Source organism: Hirundo rustica, chromosome 3 (genome assembly GCF_015227805.2).
Source record: "Hirundo rustica isolate bHirRus1 chromosome 3, bHirRus1.pri.v3, whole genome shotgun sequence".
In the NCBI taxonomy this organism is placed as follows: Eukaryota; Metazoa; Chordata; class Aves; order Passeriformes; family Hirundinidae; genus Hirundo; species Hirundo rustica.
Genome location: NC_053452.1, coordinates 7,972,822 through 7,991,348, shown reverse-complemented (window position 1 = coordinate 7,991,348; position 18,527 = coordinate 7,972,822). Strand labels below are relative to the sequence as shown.

Sequence of the window (18,527 nt, the reverse complement as noted above, 5' to 3'; positions counted from 1 at the left end):
GTGTTAATGCTCTGTCTCTGCAGATGTATAGGCAGAAACTTGTATTTATGAGTGAATTTTGGTTCCAGGACACATGTGAATACATCAGGTGCCCGAAGCTGCTCACTCAGAAGTTTGCATCTGGATTTTTTTGGGACCATTTCCATCCCTTTCTGCTTGCACTGATCTTCCCTCTTCCTTGTCTTGGTATTCTCACATTGTTTGGCTGCTCACAAATACGCGACACTCAGGATTTTCATCAGCACTGGTCTCCAAGTTGATGTGTTGTGTTCTTCTAGCTTGATTTAAAACTGAGTCAGCCACCCTTTTTATATTCCCTTCCCCAATTAGTTCTCAAATCCATGGAGTACAAAACCAATGCCTTAAAATAATGTCCGTGGCATCCCTTGAAGAATTCCTCTCTGCAGCTGCTTGCCAGAGAACATCAGTGTTTGGATGTCCTTTTCCTAGCAGTGACCGAACATGTTTCCTGTGCTCTCACAGGTGGTGAAATTAATCTCTCATTAAACCACCCAAATCCAGTTTCTGCATTTATTCACTGTTGTTTCTCTCTCCTCAGCCAGAAAAACATATTTGTGGTTCTTACTCATACTCCTTGTAGATTTAACGTTTTGGGTTTTTTTTCATTCGTAGTCATGTTGTCTTCTAAACCAAGAACCTATTTCTATCCTGTTACATACTTATTTTAAAAGTTAAAATGTACTTAGAGAAAGTCCTCCTCTCTGGAGGAAATTGAAGCCAAGTTTTTAAAAGTAATCTAAATTTGTTTTTTTAGTCTATGCTACTTTTTCTCTATTAACTTTGCCCTCCGAGGCAGTGACATCTGCCATAAGATTATGCCGTGTAATTTTTAGATGATTTTGTGAATTTTCGGAATCAAGTCCCTTTGACTTTGTGGTACCCTGCCTTCAATTCCCATTGAGCTGTGCTGTCACCAGGAACCAGGACAGCTCCATCAAGATCTGCGGGAAATAATTCTGTGCTGGCTAATTTGGCACCAATTTGTAGGTGTCAAGTGTCCACGTGTATTTCTGCTTCTGTGAACTAAGGTGCAGTGCAGGTTTTGTGACGTGTGACAGTGCAGGGCAGCTCGTCATTAGCCATCAATCATTAATTAGATGTGCCATTAGGCGCCTGTTCTGAGCTCGTGGGCTGATTTGCAGGAGCTGAGTATTTGCTACAGCCCAAGAAGGAAACAATTTCCACTCTCCTTGCATCATCATTGAAATGGTTTATTTTTCTTTCCTACGCTGCAAATGAGTTTCCTAGAATTAAATACTTAAAGGTAATGGGAACAGTGAGTGTTTACAATAATTAAAATCAGGTAAATTGAAACCTTTAGCATTAAGCATCCCACATGACTTTGTGATTTGAAAACATGACACCAAGATGTGTCTCTCAGACAGGTAAGAGGGAACAAAATATTGCTGGCATGGCACACAGGCTCTTTTCTTGTTTTTTGGGGGGTTTTTTCTGTTTTTTTGGTTTTTTTTTTTTTTTTTTTTCCTTTGCTGATGAGTGTGTCTGAAATGTTGCAATAATAAGCAGCTCGTTAGTCAGATGTTTTCAATTCTGGCTTTCCGTGTTTGATCCGTTCTGTTTGTGTGGGATGGGTAGCTGGTGCATTCAGCATTTCAGACCGTCTGGATGTACACATTTCCACCAGCTAAAAACCAAAGTAATGCGTTAAAATGCAAGTGATTGTCCTGCAGCCCTCATGGAGCGCTCCAGAGCAGCGTGGTGGGATTCCCACAGTACCTCTCATTCAGCTTGTTTCTAGCATTTCAAATTTTTATAAATGCCAGGTAAATGAAGAGCTGATTTTACTTCAACCTCTGAAGTAACCCCATTAAAATAAGTCTACGTAGCAATTCCGAATTGGAAGAACAATGCATGTGAGATTTATAGATAAGTGAAAATTAAGCTGCTGTTCCAGGTATTCCTGCCCTTAGGTGCTGTGCAAGTTTGCTGTAGAAATCATTTCATTTAAAGACTTTGTATAGGTTTTTCAATAGTCTCATACAGACCAAAGAAAATGAGTTCATAAAAGTGACGTGAAAATGAGATGAGTTTTTTTGCCACTGTCTGTTCATCTCTTCCTTTCAAATTAAATTGAAGAAAAACTCATGGAATTTTGAGGAAGCAGAAAAGCAGGGAAGGGAAGCGTGCATGTTTAAAGGTCATCTTTAAAATAATGAGCCATCTGCAGCTGATAAAAATCGGTAAAAAATGTTCGTGAGTTTGAAAACACCTAGAGGAAGGTTGTGAATGGTTATAGCCGCTCAGTATTTCACCTTTTTTAGAGCTGTCATATAAATTAAGATTTACATTGTGAGATGTAAAGTTTTTTCATGTTAATCACAACCACACCCAAAAGCACTGAAAAGCACCACATTTGGTCTGATTTTACTTAGATGGTTTATACTGTCACTTGCTTTTTTGTTAGAACACACAGTCTTGCAAACAATTTAAAACTCAAATACCACGAACCTAGAAAACAACATCTTGAGAAATATGAATGTTAGGATGGAAAACAAAAATAAAACCCAGGCGGAATATTTGCTTAATGTTCTGTCATGAGAGCATGAGAGACCCAGGGAAACTGGATTCGGATCACTTGAACTGTGAGAGAGGTCAGAAAAAATATAATGAGGTGGCCCTGGTTTTGTCCCTGGGCTTTTCCTCAGCACATGCAATTGATTCTCTTTGTATTTCAGATAAAATCCTGATTTCACTGTGTATGGCATAGACACCGTTTGGGTGTCTCTCTCCCTTTCCCCCAGAAAGCAATCTGATTTTGTACTCTGAGCAGTATCTTCACCAAAGCAGCACTGAATAACCATCAGTGGATTTGTAGTGTTGTCCCCAGTAAATTTTGCAGCACATGTGGTACGGAAACCATGGTGTCATTGAAAACTGTAGGGTAAAAGAGACCTGTCAGCCTGGCTTTGCAGCACATCAGCTGCTCCCTCCAGCTTGGTGTGGCCTGTGAGCTTCCAAAGGATGCATCCTGTCCTCCTGATGTGGCAAAATAGGACTGGATGTTTTTTGGGGAGGGATGTCCCTAAATGTTACAAAAAGACTGATTAATCAGGTTTTATGTTTTCAAATAACCTGTGTCTTGCAATGTGGGTATTGTAGAAAGCCACCATGAATTCATCCTGCGTTTTCAGAGCTCACAGATAGAATGATATTTGGAAATGCCCACTGACGCAGTCCTCTCTTTTCCAAAGTTCATTTGTATAGGTGGAGATCGACTTCCCTCTTATTCCTTTGCCAGAGAAAAATATGTATTAAGCTGGCACGTGCTCTCTCTTCCTCAAAAGTTGTACATCACAGAAAAAGAAGTGTCTTCACTCTTCTTCATAACCTGCTCCTGGTAAACTTGATGCATTAATGTTCTTACTTCAAGCGTGGAATTGGATTAAGCTATTTTAGGAAAACAACCGTTGTTCTGGACTAGGTGTTTCACAGAGAAGGTTAATCAGCATTGACTGTGTGAGGCGTGATTTATGGCATCCTGTCCTCTCTGATGATATCTGTGGGAAGAACAGCCCTTGGCTTTTAGTTGCATCTGAAGTATTTGGCATTGCTGCATGTACCAGATCTGTAGGAGTCAGTGGATGCCTTGGATCTCCTTCCCTAGGGACTGACTAAAGCATTTCTGACTCCTTTTACCTCATGCTGTGTAATATGGCAGAAGTATTCCACTGTATTGACTGAGCAGATGGTCAAATTGAGACCAGTTTAGATGACTGAGACTATTTTTTCAAGAAACTTCCTCTTGTTTTGTGCACACTGACTTGGTTTGCACAGAAAGGATGTCGGGATGACTTGGGTGTTCAAACAAGATCCTGGCTCTGTTTCTGTGCATAGGTAGCTATGGTGATATCATGCCAGACTTGGAATTGATTCTGAAACCTTAGGAGGAGAAATTTATTTGCAAATATTTTGGTTATATCTTGATCTGATACTCTTCTGTAAAATGTGTGAAGACATTATTTATGTTAAAACCATACTGCAGTGTTTATCAGGCTAGATAGATTTCTGGTTTAATGACAAGGATTTTGGTAAGGATAACTTGATACAAATAAATCCATTTAGCTATCAAACTTCCTGTGTATCCTGTGTAATGAAAGACGGTTTGGGGAGCGCTGTTTTGAATATCTTTGATGTAGTAATTAGAGTATATTCATTTCACATGACTGTCATTAAGACAGACAAAATCCTGTCACTGAGTTTTGCAGATTCCCATGTATGGACATTCTCCCTAATCAGCGTGAGGGATTGCTGAAAGATAGATGAACTTTGGAGTTTTGACTTTGGTCTCAACAAAGGAGGGAGAGAAGAAAGATTTCTTTGAAGGATGAGTCTGTCCATGCACTTGATAGGAAGTACTTAGTGACGTGTGACACAAAGGGTACTTGAGCCAGCTGTGAAATCTGTGTGGGGATTGTTAGCAGTGAATTTCAGCCAGTTAAAAAGGACATTGTGTTTCTGAGGGTCAGGCTGGTGCAGACACAAAGATGAGAAGCAGCTCTTAGGTACCAACGTGGACCTGAGAAGTCTGGCAGACCAGAGCTGTGCACTTTTGGTGCCGCAGGTGGTACAAAATAATTTTGAGAGCCTTAGAAAGCATTTCCTATCTTTACTTGGTGTTCTGTGCTGGGCAGCTTGCACTGAGCAGTTTGGTTGGGTCACTGTAGCAGAGCTGGAGCTTGGGAACTGAAGCTGAAGTCCTTAGCTAGCAACCAAGAGTAAGTGCTCTGATTTTAGGGATCACTTCTTATTTCCTATTTTACTGTCCCTAAACCTGCAACTTACCTGGTGCTTAAGGTGCTGAGAGCTGGTGTTTTGAAATCTGTGTCAAATATATGAGCTATATATGCTACCTATATATATGTGTGTATATACATTTTTGTTGATAAGCACTCTGTGATAAGGAATTCTTGAAGACAAGACGTTCTTCTATTTGTAGAAAAATCTGTGGGAGTTCTGCCTTTGGAATCACAAAATAAAGTCCTAATTTAGCAAGGTTCCTTGTTTAATTTAAGCCTAAAACTCAAGTGTTTCCTGGAAAACTCTTTGCATGTGTATCTAGCTAATTATGCTACTTTCCTTCCCTGTATTCCCTCTTTTGGGGTACATAAAGAGCTAGAAAAATATAAATGCACTTTTGAATGCTTGGTGATCTCACTTTGATGAGCAGAAAACTAAGGTGAAAGTCTGTGCCATTTTTGTTTCAAATATCCTGAAGTTATCAGGACATGAATACGATGATTTGGGATCCTGATAGTTACAGGTAGTGATATGGACTATGATAGTTGCAGTGTAGGGAATTCTGAAGTACCCTATAGCTCTGTAAAATAGTTTTGAGAGTTTTTGCTCTGTAAATTGACGTCTTCACCCCAAATTCCCAATATACCGTTGCACACCTGTTCCAGCAACCCAAGAAGTTCTGATTCTCTCGATAATCCCCCGTTTTGGCCATGACATTATCTGTAACTATCAAACCCCAGGAAAATCTCTGGCATTGGACAGATTCCATTCCTTTCTAAAGGGATCCGAAGCTGCTCTCTGAGATGGTGCTGCAGCTTTGGGAAGCACCAGTGAGCAAAGGGGGCTGACCTGCTGCGTTGAACTTAGCGTTTGAGTGCCACAGAACCTCCCGGCAGCCTTTTATAACTGCATATGAAAAAACCAGAACATTTCCACAGACAGATGGTGTGTTGCAGGTTTTCAGAAAGAAAAAAAAAATAGTTTAAAGAGCTGGTGATACTAATAAAAGATGTTACGGCGTTTGCTGTGCTGTGCAGAGCACACACTAATTGGGATTTCAGGGTTAAGACCTACATTTTAATAACACCCATCGCAGTGAAAAGCAGGGATTGTAATGTGGCTGAGGTGCCTCTCTAAGTTTGTTATTCTTATGATTTCCAGTGAAAAGGAAATACAGCAGGAGAAAGTTTGGAGAGCCTGATTGAAAGCTATTTTTATCCATCTGTCTATACAACCCTGGTTTCTAACAAAAAGTCATTATTTCATGTTTGTTCATGAAAATAGTACAACTTCCATAAGCTTTTATTTAATTTTTTTTTTTATGTTTCTGGTTAATTTTTTTTCTCTACTCTCTCTTTATTTCCCATTGATTGAAGGTATATTTTCTTCGCTAAGTTTCCCAAGACAGCACAACCAAACAGGGAAGATTTTTTCCAATGAGCAGATAATCCTCTGACCAGCCTTAGCCTCAACTTGACATGACTAATTTGATTTTTGACAGATTTTAAAGCTCTTTGTGCTGCCAACGCCATCCTTATCGCCTCCTCCATATTTGCCTACTCACAAATTCCATCTCCCTCTGGGAGTTTAAGCACTGTCCCATCCAAACGCTGATTTTCCTGACCTGTTTCCAGGGCATTCTTCAGGCACCTCCAGTCCTTGAGCTCCTAAGAGTGGAAAGGGAAAGCCAAGCCAGTCCCTGGGCCTTTTGACTGGAAGAGGCAAAAAGAAACATCAAAGACTTCAAATATTGAGCTACAGAGGGAACTTGGATGGGTTATGTGGGTGTTGCCAATGGCTGCTGTTTATTGGCCATCCCATGGGTACGCTCCCAAACTTCCATAGCCCAGGCATTCCAAAAGTTACTGTAATCGATGTTAAAAGGTATAATTCTTCTCAATGTCCATCCAAGAGCTCAGTATGTTGCTAATTAGGTCTAGCAAAGAGCTTATCCTGAAAACCAGTCTGTCTACCTTGAGCCAATGCACGAAACACAGCCTCAACCAGCAGCTGGTTTTTCCGTGTCATTCCCTAAAATGGAATTATCAAAATCAAACCAATCCAATTTACATAAAAGAAGCTAAATTTGGTCTTGGTTTGTTCTTTTTCCCCCCCATGTGCTTTCCTGCCATCTCCACAGGAAAACCTGCTGACATTTTCAGAAGGGCTTTGATTCATAGAGCACTGATAGTCTTCAGGATGTTGATGAGGGATATTTTGCTCATCTCTGTAGCACTGTGTGCAGCAAAGGGCGGTAACAAGGGAGTAGAGCTGTTGGTGAGGAATGTGGGAGCTGGTGGTGGGCTTTGGTATCTGAGAACTTCAGGTCCAAGCACTAATTATGACCTAGATCATCAGCTGAGGGCGAGGTTGTCACTGACAAGTGCATCTGTCACCCCCAAGGGGCAACTACACCCATGGCAGGGGTCAACAAGGGTGTGAATCGTGCTAGCATCAAAATCATTCTCTTGCACTGAACTTAAAAATATAAAATCTAAAAAATATTAAAAGCCAGCTATTAAAATATGTATTCTATGTGTATGGAGCACATAGGTTGCTCTGAGACAGCCCAGGGCATGTGGTGTATTCCCTTTATTAACAGCTGCTGGATGGTGGCTGGGTAATGCACTGCTGTAATGGAAAGTGTGCATCAAACTTTGCTAGACAAGCCTTAAACAGAAAAGAGAAATTCAACATTTTAGCCATTCAAACACAGCAACCCAAAGAAGATGGTCAGTCTGATTGCTTGCCTATAAAACCTGGTGAAAAAAATCTTTGGTTTGGAAAACCAAATTCACACTCACACTGCTTGATCTGCCGCTCACTTTGCACTCCTGAAAACCGAGCTAGTGCCAGATAATTCCTCTTTTGATGAATTTGCTTGGAAAAACCATCTCATTTCAAATGTGTTTCGGTTTTTCATTCTGTGATGCGTGGCTAGCGCGTATCTTAGTCTAGCTGGAGTGTGATTCATCACTGAGACATCGCTTGGCCAAGTGTAAATACGAAAGGAAAAGGTTATCTTCTCTCTTCTCTCGTTGCTACGATTGCAGTTCATCATCCAGAGTGAAACTGTGAGCAGGAGGTTCAGCCAGGGAGAGGGAGAGAGGAATGACAATGACGGGAAAGGGGCTGAAAGCAGATAGACAATCCTGTTCTGTCTGAGCCCAGGAAGAATGATGCTGTTCCCAGACAGGCCCTTGAGCAGAGGCATTTATCTGTCTGATTTGGAGGTTGAAACAGTAGAGGGTGAATAGGAGATGGATTCTCATCTCCCAGAGACATAAAACAAAGCTTTGAAACATCCAGCCTCTAAATAAAAGAGAAAGGAACCCATCTAGTAATGCACCATGACTGACTTAGCAACTGCAGGGCATTTCTCTAGCTCTTCTCCCAGATCTAAATTATACCATTTCTTTGTCTTTCTCCTTTGAATCCCCATCTCTGAAACACAACTACTATTTTTGTATCCCTCTCCTGTTTTTCTCTCCAGTGAAAGGCTGTGATTAACTTGTTTACCCACGAAACCATCTTTGTCTGGGAGCACAATGATATTCACAATTTACAGAGCCCTTAAATAGGATTATTCTGTCTGTTCTCCTGTAACACTTGGCATCATACCCAGTATTTAAAGAGACTCAGCATTTATGATAGACAGCCTTGTACTTTCTTTTCAGTTTCTACCTCATGCTCCAAAAACGTTTCCCTAAATCTGGTGAAGTGTTTGGTGAACACACACACACAGCTCCGTTGCCTCCAAGATATGATACCAATCAGGAGATACCCTTTAGATTGATGTCTTATTGGTACAGGATTTCCTGCAAGATCCGTGAAAAAATGGCCCTTTTTATCATCTTAACCTTGTTATAGTGAATTTAATTGGTATCAGTTGGTGAAAATTTAGATACTTGTTCAAAAAGTCATTAAATATTAAAAATACTACAAACTGTACCTATGCAGACAGTGTGGGGAGAAGGTTAATGGGAGACTGAAATTTAAAGTACAGTATGTTTATTGTGTCAGTTTTGCAATATCTTGATCTCTACACAGCATCTTTCATCCCACAGGGATTCTATTTGCTGGCCATTTTTTAGTTTTTGGAGGAGACTGAACAGTCTTGCCTTCCAGGAAACCTGAGCTTTCACATTATAGGGGCCCTTTCCAAAGGACTGAATCCAATCATGCAGGGCAGCTTTTCATCTGTCTTTATAAACTTCACCGGGAGGCCAAGGACCTGTTTGCTTACTTTCAAACACGCTGAGTGCCTTTCTTGGAAATGGTGCAGCCTAACAGAAACGAGGAGAGTCACCAAATAACCTGAGGTTTTTACTCACACACTTAGCTTGCCAATGAGGCTGAGGTTCAGGCTATTAATAGCTGATAAAAATCATTGAATGTGCCTTTCCTTCGCAGAAGTGTTAGGTAGTCACTCCTCTGGAGGCTGGAATGAGGTGCCCACGGAAGGGATTGAGTCACCATCCCTGGAGGGGTTTAACAGATGTGTGGCTGTGGCATTTGGGGACAAGGCTTAGTGGTGGCTTTGGCAGAGCTGGGGGAGCAGCTGGACTAGATGCTCTTAAAGGTTTTTTCCTACCTAAATGAGTCTGTGATTCTGTATTGGATACAAACTGGGGGAAGAAAAAAGGCTAAAAGCTAAATCTAAATGGAATATAACTAATAATTTAAATAATACATGACCTGTTGAACATGAAGAAGAAAAAGGAAGGCAATGCTAAAATTCTGTTATTCATTTCATTGAGTTTAAGAAAGTTAATTCCAGAAGTCTTCTCAATTCCTTAGGAAAAGCCGAGTTGTCGTTTTCAGTTTTATCTAAAATCCATTAAAATCACAGGGAATCTCTCTGCTGAGGACAGTAGCCTTTGGACAGATTGTGTTGTTCTGACAAGCGACACAGTTTGTGTTTGCTTAACTTCTGTGGCAAAATAAGGGAAAATAGGAATGTGCAGCCATCAGCTGGACAGCTCTGAGTCTGCACAGCACCAAGATAGACCTCGAAGGCTTTGAGGGATTTACAGCAGTGATTTCCTTTTTATTCTGCAATAATAACTTTAAGTATTTTAATGAGTCATTAACCAGATCAGAACCGAGTGCCAACATCGAAAACGTTCTAAATAACCCAGATTTTTCAAAATGGAAGTATTTGGAATTTTTGCACCTCTTTTGGTGCAGTGTATTTGCGAAAGGTTTTTAATGATTTCATCGTTATTTCACCCGCAGGACCCGAAGCTGCGCGAGCTGCTGGATGCTGGGAACGCGGGAGGTCGGCTGGAAAATCGGATGATAACTGTTGTGTATGGCCCAGACCTGGTCAATATATCCTACCTGAACCTGGTGGCATTCCAAGATGATATAGCTAAGGTAACACACCTGACGAGATCTGTCATATCAAATTCAGGTTTTGGAAGTAGTGTTAGAGATATGGATAAATGAGCTAAAAGTGGGAATTGCTATGGAATGAAGAGCAGTTCTATTCTGCAGCTGTGCCACTCGGTTCCCAAGAAGAAATGTGCAATCTTTTTTTTTTGTTTTGGTTTGGGTTTGGTGTTTTTTTCAAGGAGTTCATTCAGCAAGATTTATGCCCCTGGTAAGTGTGCTCATGTTCACAATGTTGCTTGTAAAGCCCAAATAATCACAGTGAAAATAGCGCTACACACAAATTTTAACTCAGGAATGAGATGTTACACTGTGGCTCCCCAAACACACATCAATATTTCAGTAGTAGCAGCATATTTTGCCTGCTGAGAGCCCTTGATAAGGCTTATAGTCAACATCATTGCCTTAGAAAAGTACTTTTTCCATGCAGGTCCATCAGTTTCCTCTGTCCAACCCACAAAATAAAACCACACTGATATTAGTACATTTGGGTTTGGCTTTTTTCCTCCTTCCACTTTCTCTGCAATTCAATTCTGTTTAATGAACTGGGAGCTTTTGCTTTATCTGTTTCAAACAGACATTCCAAAGCTTCTCCTCTTTCCAATTCCGCTCATACGGGTGCACTCCAATCCCAGCCTCCAGATATCCATGCACCGAATGCTTTCCACAGAGCATTTTTACATCCTGGAGTTCACTAGGTTGTGCTGAAAAGAGGTTCTCTGCAGCCTGCCGTGGTTTAACAACAGCAAGGAGTTGTTTTGTCACCTCACAGGCAGCAGGGATTGTTAGACCAGGTGCAAAAAGGTCATAGGATGAAAACCTTCAGCGAGGAGGGCACATTTTTGCTTGCCAGATTCCTATTTCTGCTAATCTTCTTTAGCCAACTGGCAAAAACGTGATTTCCAATTTTTCTTTGATATAGAAGAATAGAAACAAAAAGTTTGTGGTGGTCCATGAACAGCTGAGAGCTGCGCTGTTCTCAGACTTGAAAATGCAGATCTCTACAGGGTGAGAAATCTTAATGCTACAGAAATGAAAGCAATTGAAATAACTCTTCAGGAAAAAAAAAAAGGAGCTATGTTTATGATGGAAAATGAAAAGGTATGCTAAATCTTTACCAGCAGAAATTGCTGTCCCTTATCAAGGAACAGGGATAATCACCCAAATCAGAAGCTTATGGCTTTCTTTTTCACTTACCTGTCTAGCCAGCAGTCAGTGAGCCATGATCTATTTGCTAAAACAGCACAGAAATGGGTATTTTCGGGCTATTTTCTCTTTGATAATGGAACCTTAGAGTACAGCGGATAGAATAATGTTTTGTAAAAGCTTGGCTGCTCTAAGTCTTGAATAACTCCTATGATCCAAGTAACTGAGAATCTGAGAATCCTTTTATTTGTAAATGCAGTAAGGCAAATAAATTAATATTTGATCGGTTGGGCGCTATGGCCTGGGGGTGCAATTTCTAAGGCATTGCAGATTAACTGTGTGTGCTTTGAGGTCGTGTTAAATATCCTGATTGCGTGAATCAGAATAGTTTTGATCACTGTTGAACCATCTAAAAATTCCTCCCTTTTTAACCTGTTTACCAACTTTATGTGAACAAGGATACAGAATTTGGTCTTTATTGTCTCTGAGCCCCATGCAGTGACTCAGAGAAGTTGTAATAAATAAGCACATCAGGTACAAATCATCTCTTCAGGGAGCTCTGGGGAAGAATGTCAGTGCAAAACGTTTTCAGCGCCACACTTGCAAATTTTGACCCTTCTGATGTTTCAGGGAAAGCAAGTGCCAATAGAAATCTCTCTCACCTTCCCTTTTCAGTGCAGGAGTATTTTTTGGTTGACCCTTCATTTGTGATGCCTTGTTTTTCAAGTTGTGTGGCAAGTGTTGACCAGACATCACTTAAGGAGAAAGGCAAAGTAAACTGCAATGGTCTTAGTGAGGCAGTCAAAATGATACCATTATAGGATTTTCTCCCTTTTGCAGAGGGCTGCCTTTCCTGCTACAGACTCTGCTTGTCGCATCCCCTGGCCAAATTATGGGAAAATTAGGAAAATGCAAGTCTCTGGTTATTCAGCTTGCCTCAGATGCACTAAATAGAAATGTCAGTGTGCTGGTTTGTATTCATTCCTCCAGGAGACAGTAACTGATGTTTAAAGCACATTGGTGAGGAGCTGAAGGACACCTGGTTTGTCCAAAGAATGCAGCTTGAAATTCATTAGGCACTGGCCTAAAGGGCAGGCAGGAAGGTGTGTCCTGGTGGGGAAGAGAAGCAGCACTGGGAGGGCACTTGCTTATTTTCATTTGAGAACTCCTGTCTGGGGTAGCATTTATTTGTGGGCATCCACAGATTGCTGCAGAAGCAGCAGAGGTTCATTCTCAAACCCTGTTCTGAGCAAATGCTCCTTTTCCCTGTCTCCATTCCCACTAAGGAGAAGTCCAACCCATGATGGGTTCTAGAACGAGCTCTAGAACAGTTCATTCTCTTCCCAAGTCCAGCAGATTCCAAAGTGAACATCTCATTTTTTCCTATCCCTTTCCTCTCGCTCTCTTTGGTGCCTCTCATGCCAGCTCTCTTCATTCTGCACCACCAGTCCTGGTTGTGCAGGCCCTTGTCCAGAGCCCAAGGAAATCTCTTTCTCCTTGGTTTGACAAGCTTTGGGTAAAATGCATCACTAAGAGCTGATGAATTCCTCCATAAGTTAAATGATGTCATCAAGGATGATTCACAAGTCACGCTAGACTGTTCTTTCCAGCATACATCTTTATTTTTCTAGCTTCTTCAGTGTATGTAAGAGCTTGATCAGTAGAATAAAATTCTAAAGCAAGCCACACAAATTCACGTCCATTTGATAGGGTTTTTTTTTAAAATGAAATTCTGAAAGTGTAGAATTTCAGCACTTTGCTTCGTTAACCTCCCACCAAAAGGAAATGTGCGAGGAACCTTGCCTTCACGCGTAGTCAGGCCTGACTTGAAGGAAGTGTTTTCAAGGCTCTGTGCTGCCTTTTCTTATGCAAAAGGTCTCATCTCTTCTGTTGCACTAAATGTCTTATGGTATCCCGATGCATGGCAGTGGAAGAGAGATTACTTCCCTGAGCAGCACATTTCCAAACGCGCTCTGCTCACGTGCTACCTGTCAAAGCACAGAACAGCTGAATTATTCGTCAGCGAAGTTCACAGGGGCGATAGGAGATGAACTGGCATGACAGGATGGAGCCAGGAGGGGATCAAGTTCAGGAAGCTCTTATCATGATGGATGTGACTTGCTTGGAGCTGAAGGTCAGAAGGCCAGGTCCTTCTGCTCCCAGAAGGGATCGGTGCTGGGTTTGTTGGCACTGCTGCAGCTCTGTTTCAGAAAGCCCAGATTTATATTTTCCTGTTGTATCACATCTGTACAGAGGCTGCTGTAACCTTCCCACAGCTGGCTGTTTTCCCTGCACACAGACCAGCTTTCCATCCCTTGGGGTGCCCTCCCCGAGCGCTGCCACAGAGTTGGAGTGTGGGCTCTGCTCTCTGCCGTGCAGCAAACCCAAGGAAATGGAGCCATTTGGCAGCTGAAGCAGCAAGGCACAGCTTGGCTGGTGAGAGCCTGTCAAAGGCAGTCCCAAGCATCTCTTTATTTTTTAAGCTCTGTCCTCAATGCCGTTGTTCCCGCTCCTGCCAAGGGTTCAGATCAGTGGCTGGAAAGATGATGTGACCCCTGGCAGATTCTCTGATCTTGGCTTTTTGGCTGAGGCTCTGGACCCTAAAAAGGGAGAGACAATGAGCAAGTGTTGCTTGTGACCTGGTTAGAAGTGGCTCAGCTTGCAGGTTTGTTTGGCAAGAGCGATGGGGTTGCTTTGGAGAGCCAGGAAAAGCCAGCAAAGGAACAAAATGGCACAAGTGGCAAGACTGCTTATAAAAATAATGTGTGTGACAGGCACATAATAAGTGAGTTCCCCTTACATTCCGGTCAAAAAGCATTTGGACGAAGAAAAGGAAGAGCTGGGGGTGTGGGATACTCTTGAAGTGCCCTGCTTCTGTTTTATACAAAATATTTCAGCTTTAGGCCCAGCAGAAGCAGCGAGATAAAAACAGTCTATCAAGATCTGTTAAAAGCCAATGTATTTTCAATTTCCAAATAATATTTTGTGTTGCTCTTAATCTCTGTGGCTGTTAGTGTCACAGGGAGAAGTTTGAGCAGCTATTATTAGTGCCTAAACAAAGCAGTGTTTACAAGATGAGCCTATTTTGAGCCTGGAAAAATGAGTTGCCAAGAAGAAAAACAGATGCTGCACTTAATACGCTCTCTGTCCCAAGAGTCACAGCAAAGCAGTTGTGTTGTTGCTAACGAACCCGATTCCTCCTCCTCCTCTTCTGCTTCCTCGCACCCCTGGTTTTTTCAAACTAGACCTAAGAAGGAAAAACAATTTCAGAAGAAAACATGGCAGTGGTCACGAGAAGGTGGAGGGGAGGACTATGTGAGCAGCACTGATTTGCCTCCAGAGCAAGTCTGTGTCTGAGGGAAGAAGGTTTCTCTTCCAGAAACACATGCCACAGAAGAGGTGTTATCTCTGCTGCTTAGGGGTGAGGTGGTGAATGGGATGGGCTTGGGAATCTGAGAGCTGGAGGACATCAAAGGCCACTCAAACACGGGGCATGCAGGCAGCCTTATCTACTCCTCCTTGGGAGCAGCGGTGCGAGACCAGTTTCAGGAACAAGGTCTGATAACATCAGGGAAAAAACCTTAGCATATAAAAAAGATGGAAAAAACCCCAACTTCTCAAATCAATCACCTGGCCGTGTGGAAAAATGAGGCTTTTTAGGTAAAGCAAGCTCCAAAGTGCCATAAGAACGTTTGTTTCATTGGAAGTCACTGATATGTCCCACCCCTATCCATTGTTGTCAGAATGGAATCCTTTTTTTTTTTTTAATACATTTTTTTTCTCAAGGAAGAGAATGGCCAGGGAGAAGGGAACACCTCCCAAAGAATGTGGTAATGGGAATTTTGGATTTGGACTGTTGTGAAAGGAAACATAACTTTAAAACTCCAAAAACTTTGTCAACTAAAACAAAACAAAACAAAAAAAAACCCAACCAACCAAACAAAAATCACATAGTTTGCAAAGTCATTGCTTGTTTTCTTCCTTTTCTTTTAGTGGGGTGAAACTAAGCCAATCCAAAACCACAGTTGTGATTAAAAATATTTGCACTTAAAGATTGTGGATAAGCACCAGGTTAGAAAGGAAAAACACACTGAAGCTGTCGATGAAAAGCTGTGGGAGACACCTGCAAGGGAGGAGAGCAGGACAAACTTGGAGAGTCTAAAGTTTGGTTTACAATCATGGATCAGCCATGCTGGGGACCCAGGATGTGGGAGACACCTGCAAGGGAGGAGAGCAGGACAAACTTGGAGAGTCTAAAGTTTGGTTTACAATCATGGATCAGCCATGCTGGGGACCCAGGAATGGTCAAGGATGCAAGGGAAGGGCTTGAGCAATGTGGAGCAACCTGGTCTGGGGGAAAGTGTCCCTGCCCATGGCAGGGGGTTGAATCTGGATCCTCTTGGACATCCCTTCCATCCCTAACCGTTCATGATTCTGTGGCATTTCTTCCCTACACCGAGAAGAGGGAAAAACATTTAGTGAGGGATGGAAGCACAGTGTAAGGATGTACAATCAGGGGGAAAGAGTTCTTTGGAGTTGCATCTTCCTTGCACATCAGAGTAATTGAAATGTATTCCTGTATATTTCTGCTGGTTGGGGCTTTTTTAAGCTTGTTTCTTATGTTGGCTGGTAAGATCTTGGAAAGAGTCAGGACTTTAATTTGTAACAGTCTTCATTTTTTTTTGTAGCTTGAGAAAATCAGGTCTCACAGATGAGGAGGGAAGCTGTAATTGGAAAAATCCAGTTCAGGCTTTAATTAAGCCCCTTTTTTGAAAGCATAATTTTCAAAAATATTTTGCCTTGTGTCAGTAAACATCTGAACTGAGCCTCATTTATTCACTTTTTCTCTTCATAGGAATGGTCAGATGAAGTGTTCAGTTTGGCAACAAATTTGTTGGCACAGAACATGTCAAGGGACGCGTTTCTGGAAAAAGCGTAAGTGGCCCTTGCATGTCACCCTGTGGGTGTTGCTCTTCCCTCTGCGTCATTTTCCTCCATGCTTCTTACTCACCTTGTCATCTATTGTTTCTGCTCTGGTGGCTTGTCGCTTCTGTAAACACAGGTCCTTGTTCTTACGGTTCTAAAAAGCCTGTTATCTAGGAGTCATCTAAACAAAAATCCTTTTTAGGGTTTTCCTCGCAAACTAATAAATCATTGCAGAAAAAATCAGAATTGAATGCTCCCTGCCCCTTGTAGAGTTGTGGCTTCAGCTGCAGGCTGAAGGTCTCCATTTAAAAAGAAAGAATATTCTGGACTGACTTGCTTCTGGCTTGTTTTCCTTTTTGTCTTTTCTTGATAACAAAGTGGAGGAATGCCAGAAGTCCCTTTTCCACAGTCCAGTCTCTCTGGTTTCCATGTATCCAGAGAGGATTCATTCCTCTGGATTGCTTGGCAGAGTGGGCAGATTCTGAGTTGCTTTCCACAGAAGAAAAGCTTTATGAGAACACTCGGGGTGAAACACGCACCTAGAAGGGAAGAGAGCAAAACCTGACATTAGCAATTCTCAGCTGAAGAGAAGTGCATGGGCTGAGGCAGTTTTGTGCAAATCAGAGCTTTGAGAACGGCATGGCAAAGCCTGCCAGAAAGGGCTGGTGTTGAACTGGGAAACTCGCTGGCCTTTTGGGGTTCTAAAAGAGACCATGCACCTTCCCAGCCTGTGAGTTAGTTAGCTGCTAAAAGTCAGCTTAGTGTCTCCCCCAAACACCTTTTCCTGCTCACAGGCAGGGGCTCAGTCCAGCTGAACACTAAATTTACATTCCAAAATGAATTTCTCCTTTTCCTGGACTCTCTGAGGCTGTGAATAGCTACTTTCATTAGCTGCACCCACGGTCAGAATGTTCCAGAGTGCTCAGCTGTAATCTCACGGAATCACAGGTGCCTGTTCTGGGAAGGAGGGACGTGCATCTGTGGGTGTGTGTTCTCCTCATGGTGTTTGTTGTGGTGCAGCTGGCGTCCACAGAAATTCCTGAAGCAGCCCTGAAGGGTGGATCTTGCTGGAACTACAGCATTGTGTCTGATAACGGTGTGTTGGGACAGCAGGGATGTATTAGGCAAACAAAATCCCAAATGGATGGGAACGTTTGACATTCCCTGTTGGCCCTGCATGTGGGGAATGTGCTCACCTGAGCTGGTGACTTCCTGCAGCTCCATAGGCTGGAGATGAGTTTCGAGAGTGATTTGGTTCTGCAGTTTCCTTGCCCCTGAAATCCCCAGGTGCCCAGTGGGCTCTGCTGGCAGGTCTGCAGTGGGGAGGGTTGGGGCTGTGCCTAATGGGCCTTCTCCTGCCCAAATCAGAGGAGAAATGTGGCATCACACAGTGCCGCAGAGCTCCTTGTCTGGAGCTATTCTTTGGCAGTTTTCCAAGCCATATTAATTAAAGACGAAGTCACTGGACGCACTGCGTAGATTCCGTAGCAGGCAAGCATGGCATTCCTGTGCCTTTTTCCACTAATTAATAAATCACTTGGAAACTGTAAGGTTTCCCAGCTCCTCTGCACAGATGCCAAATCAGTCACTTAAGAAATCTATGACTTTAAAGACTAAATTATTTCCCCATTATGATTAGTGTACTCAGCAAAGGGTTAGTTGGAGTCCTATCAGAACCCTTTTGTTGAAAGAGAAAACCAAATTGCATTAGAGCAGAATGAAGGGTTTTTTCTTTATGACATTCAGTTCCTTGGAGCATTGGAAGTGCAATAATAAACAGCTTGAGAAGCTTTTCCCCATCTTCTGTTATTTCTAACTTCCTTGGTTATAGAGGAAAATACTCAATGTGACCAAAATATAGTCAAATTTCTCAAAAAATAGAAGGCAAAATAAAAGAAACTTTCTTTTTTTTTTTTTTTTTTTTTTTTTTTAATAACTGCTGTGAATTTTTTTTTGGTGTTTTGTTTTGTTTTCTTTTAATCTCCTACAGTGCTGGGAGTTGAGTTGTGCTTGGTGACACAGTAGCACAAAAGGCTTCAGTTTCCAGAAGATGAATGTGGGGAGTCAAGGATTTGTGGAAATGTTCCTATCCCAATTATCCTAGTTTTAGCATGCACTTTGTTTTTGAAGTGGTTGCTAATGGATTTTTCTGTTGGGAAGAAAAGGAAAGTTTATTAGAACCATGCAGTTCCTTCTTCTTTTGGCAGACCAGTGGGTAAAGTGAAAAAGCTGAGTTTTTTAACAAAAAGAAGAAAAAACCATCCTTGTAAATATTTAAGTGT

General features: G+C 42.0%; 1 protein-coding gene across 3 annotated transcripts in view; it reads left to right on the top strand.

Moving 5' to 3' along the window:
* LOC120751182 (1-phosphatidylinositol 4,5-bisphosphate phosphodiesterase beta-1) overlaps positions 1-18,527 on the top strand; it is a 335,996-nt gene that overhangs the window by 189,047 nt on the left and 128,422 nt on the right. For all 3 annotated transcript variants that reach the window (XM_040060651.1, XM_040060652.2, XM_040060653.2), the window contains exons 4-5: positions 10,018-10,158; positions 16,175-16,254. In XM_040060651.1, the coding sequence (XP_039916585.1) occupies positions 10,018-10,158; positions 16,175-16,254 (221 nt within the window). The remainder of the gene's footprint in view (positions 1-10,017; positions 10,159-16,174; positions 16,255-18,527) is intronic.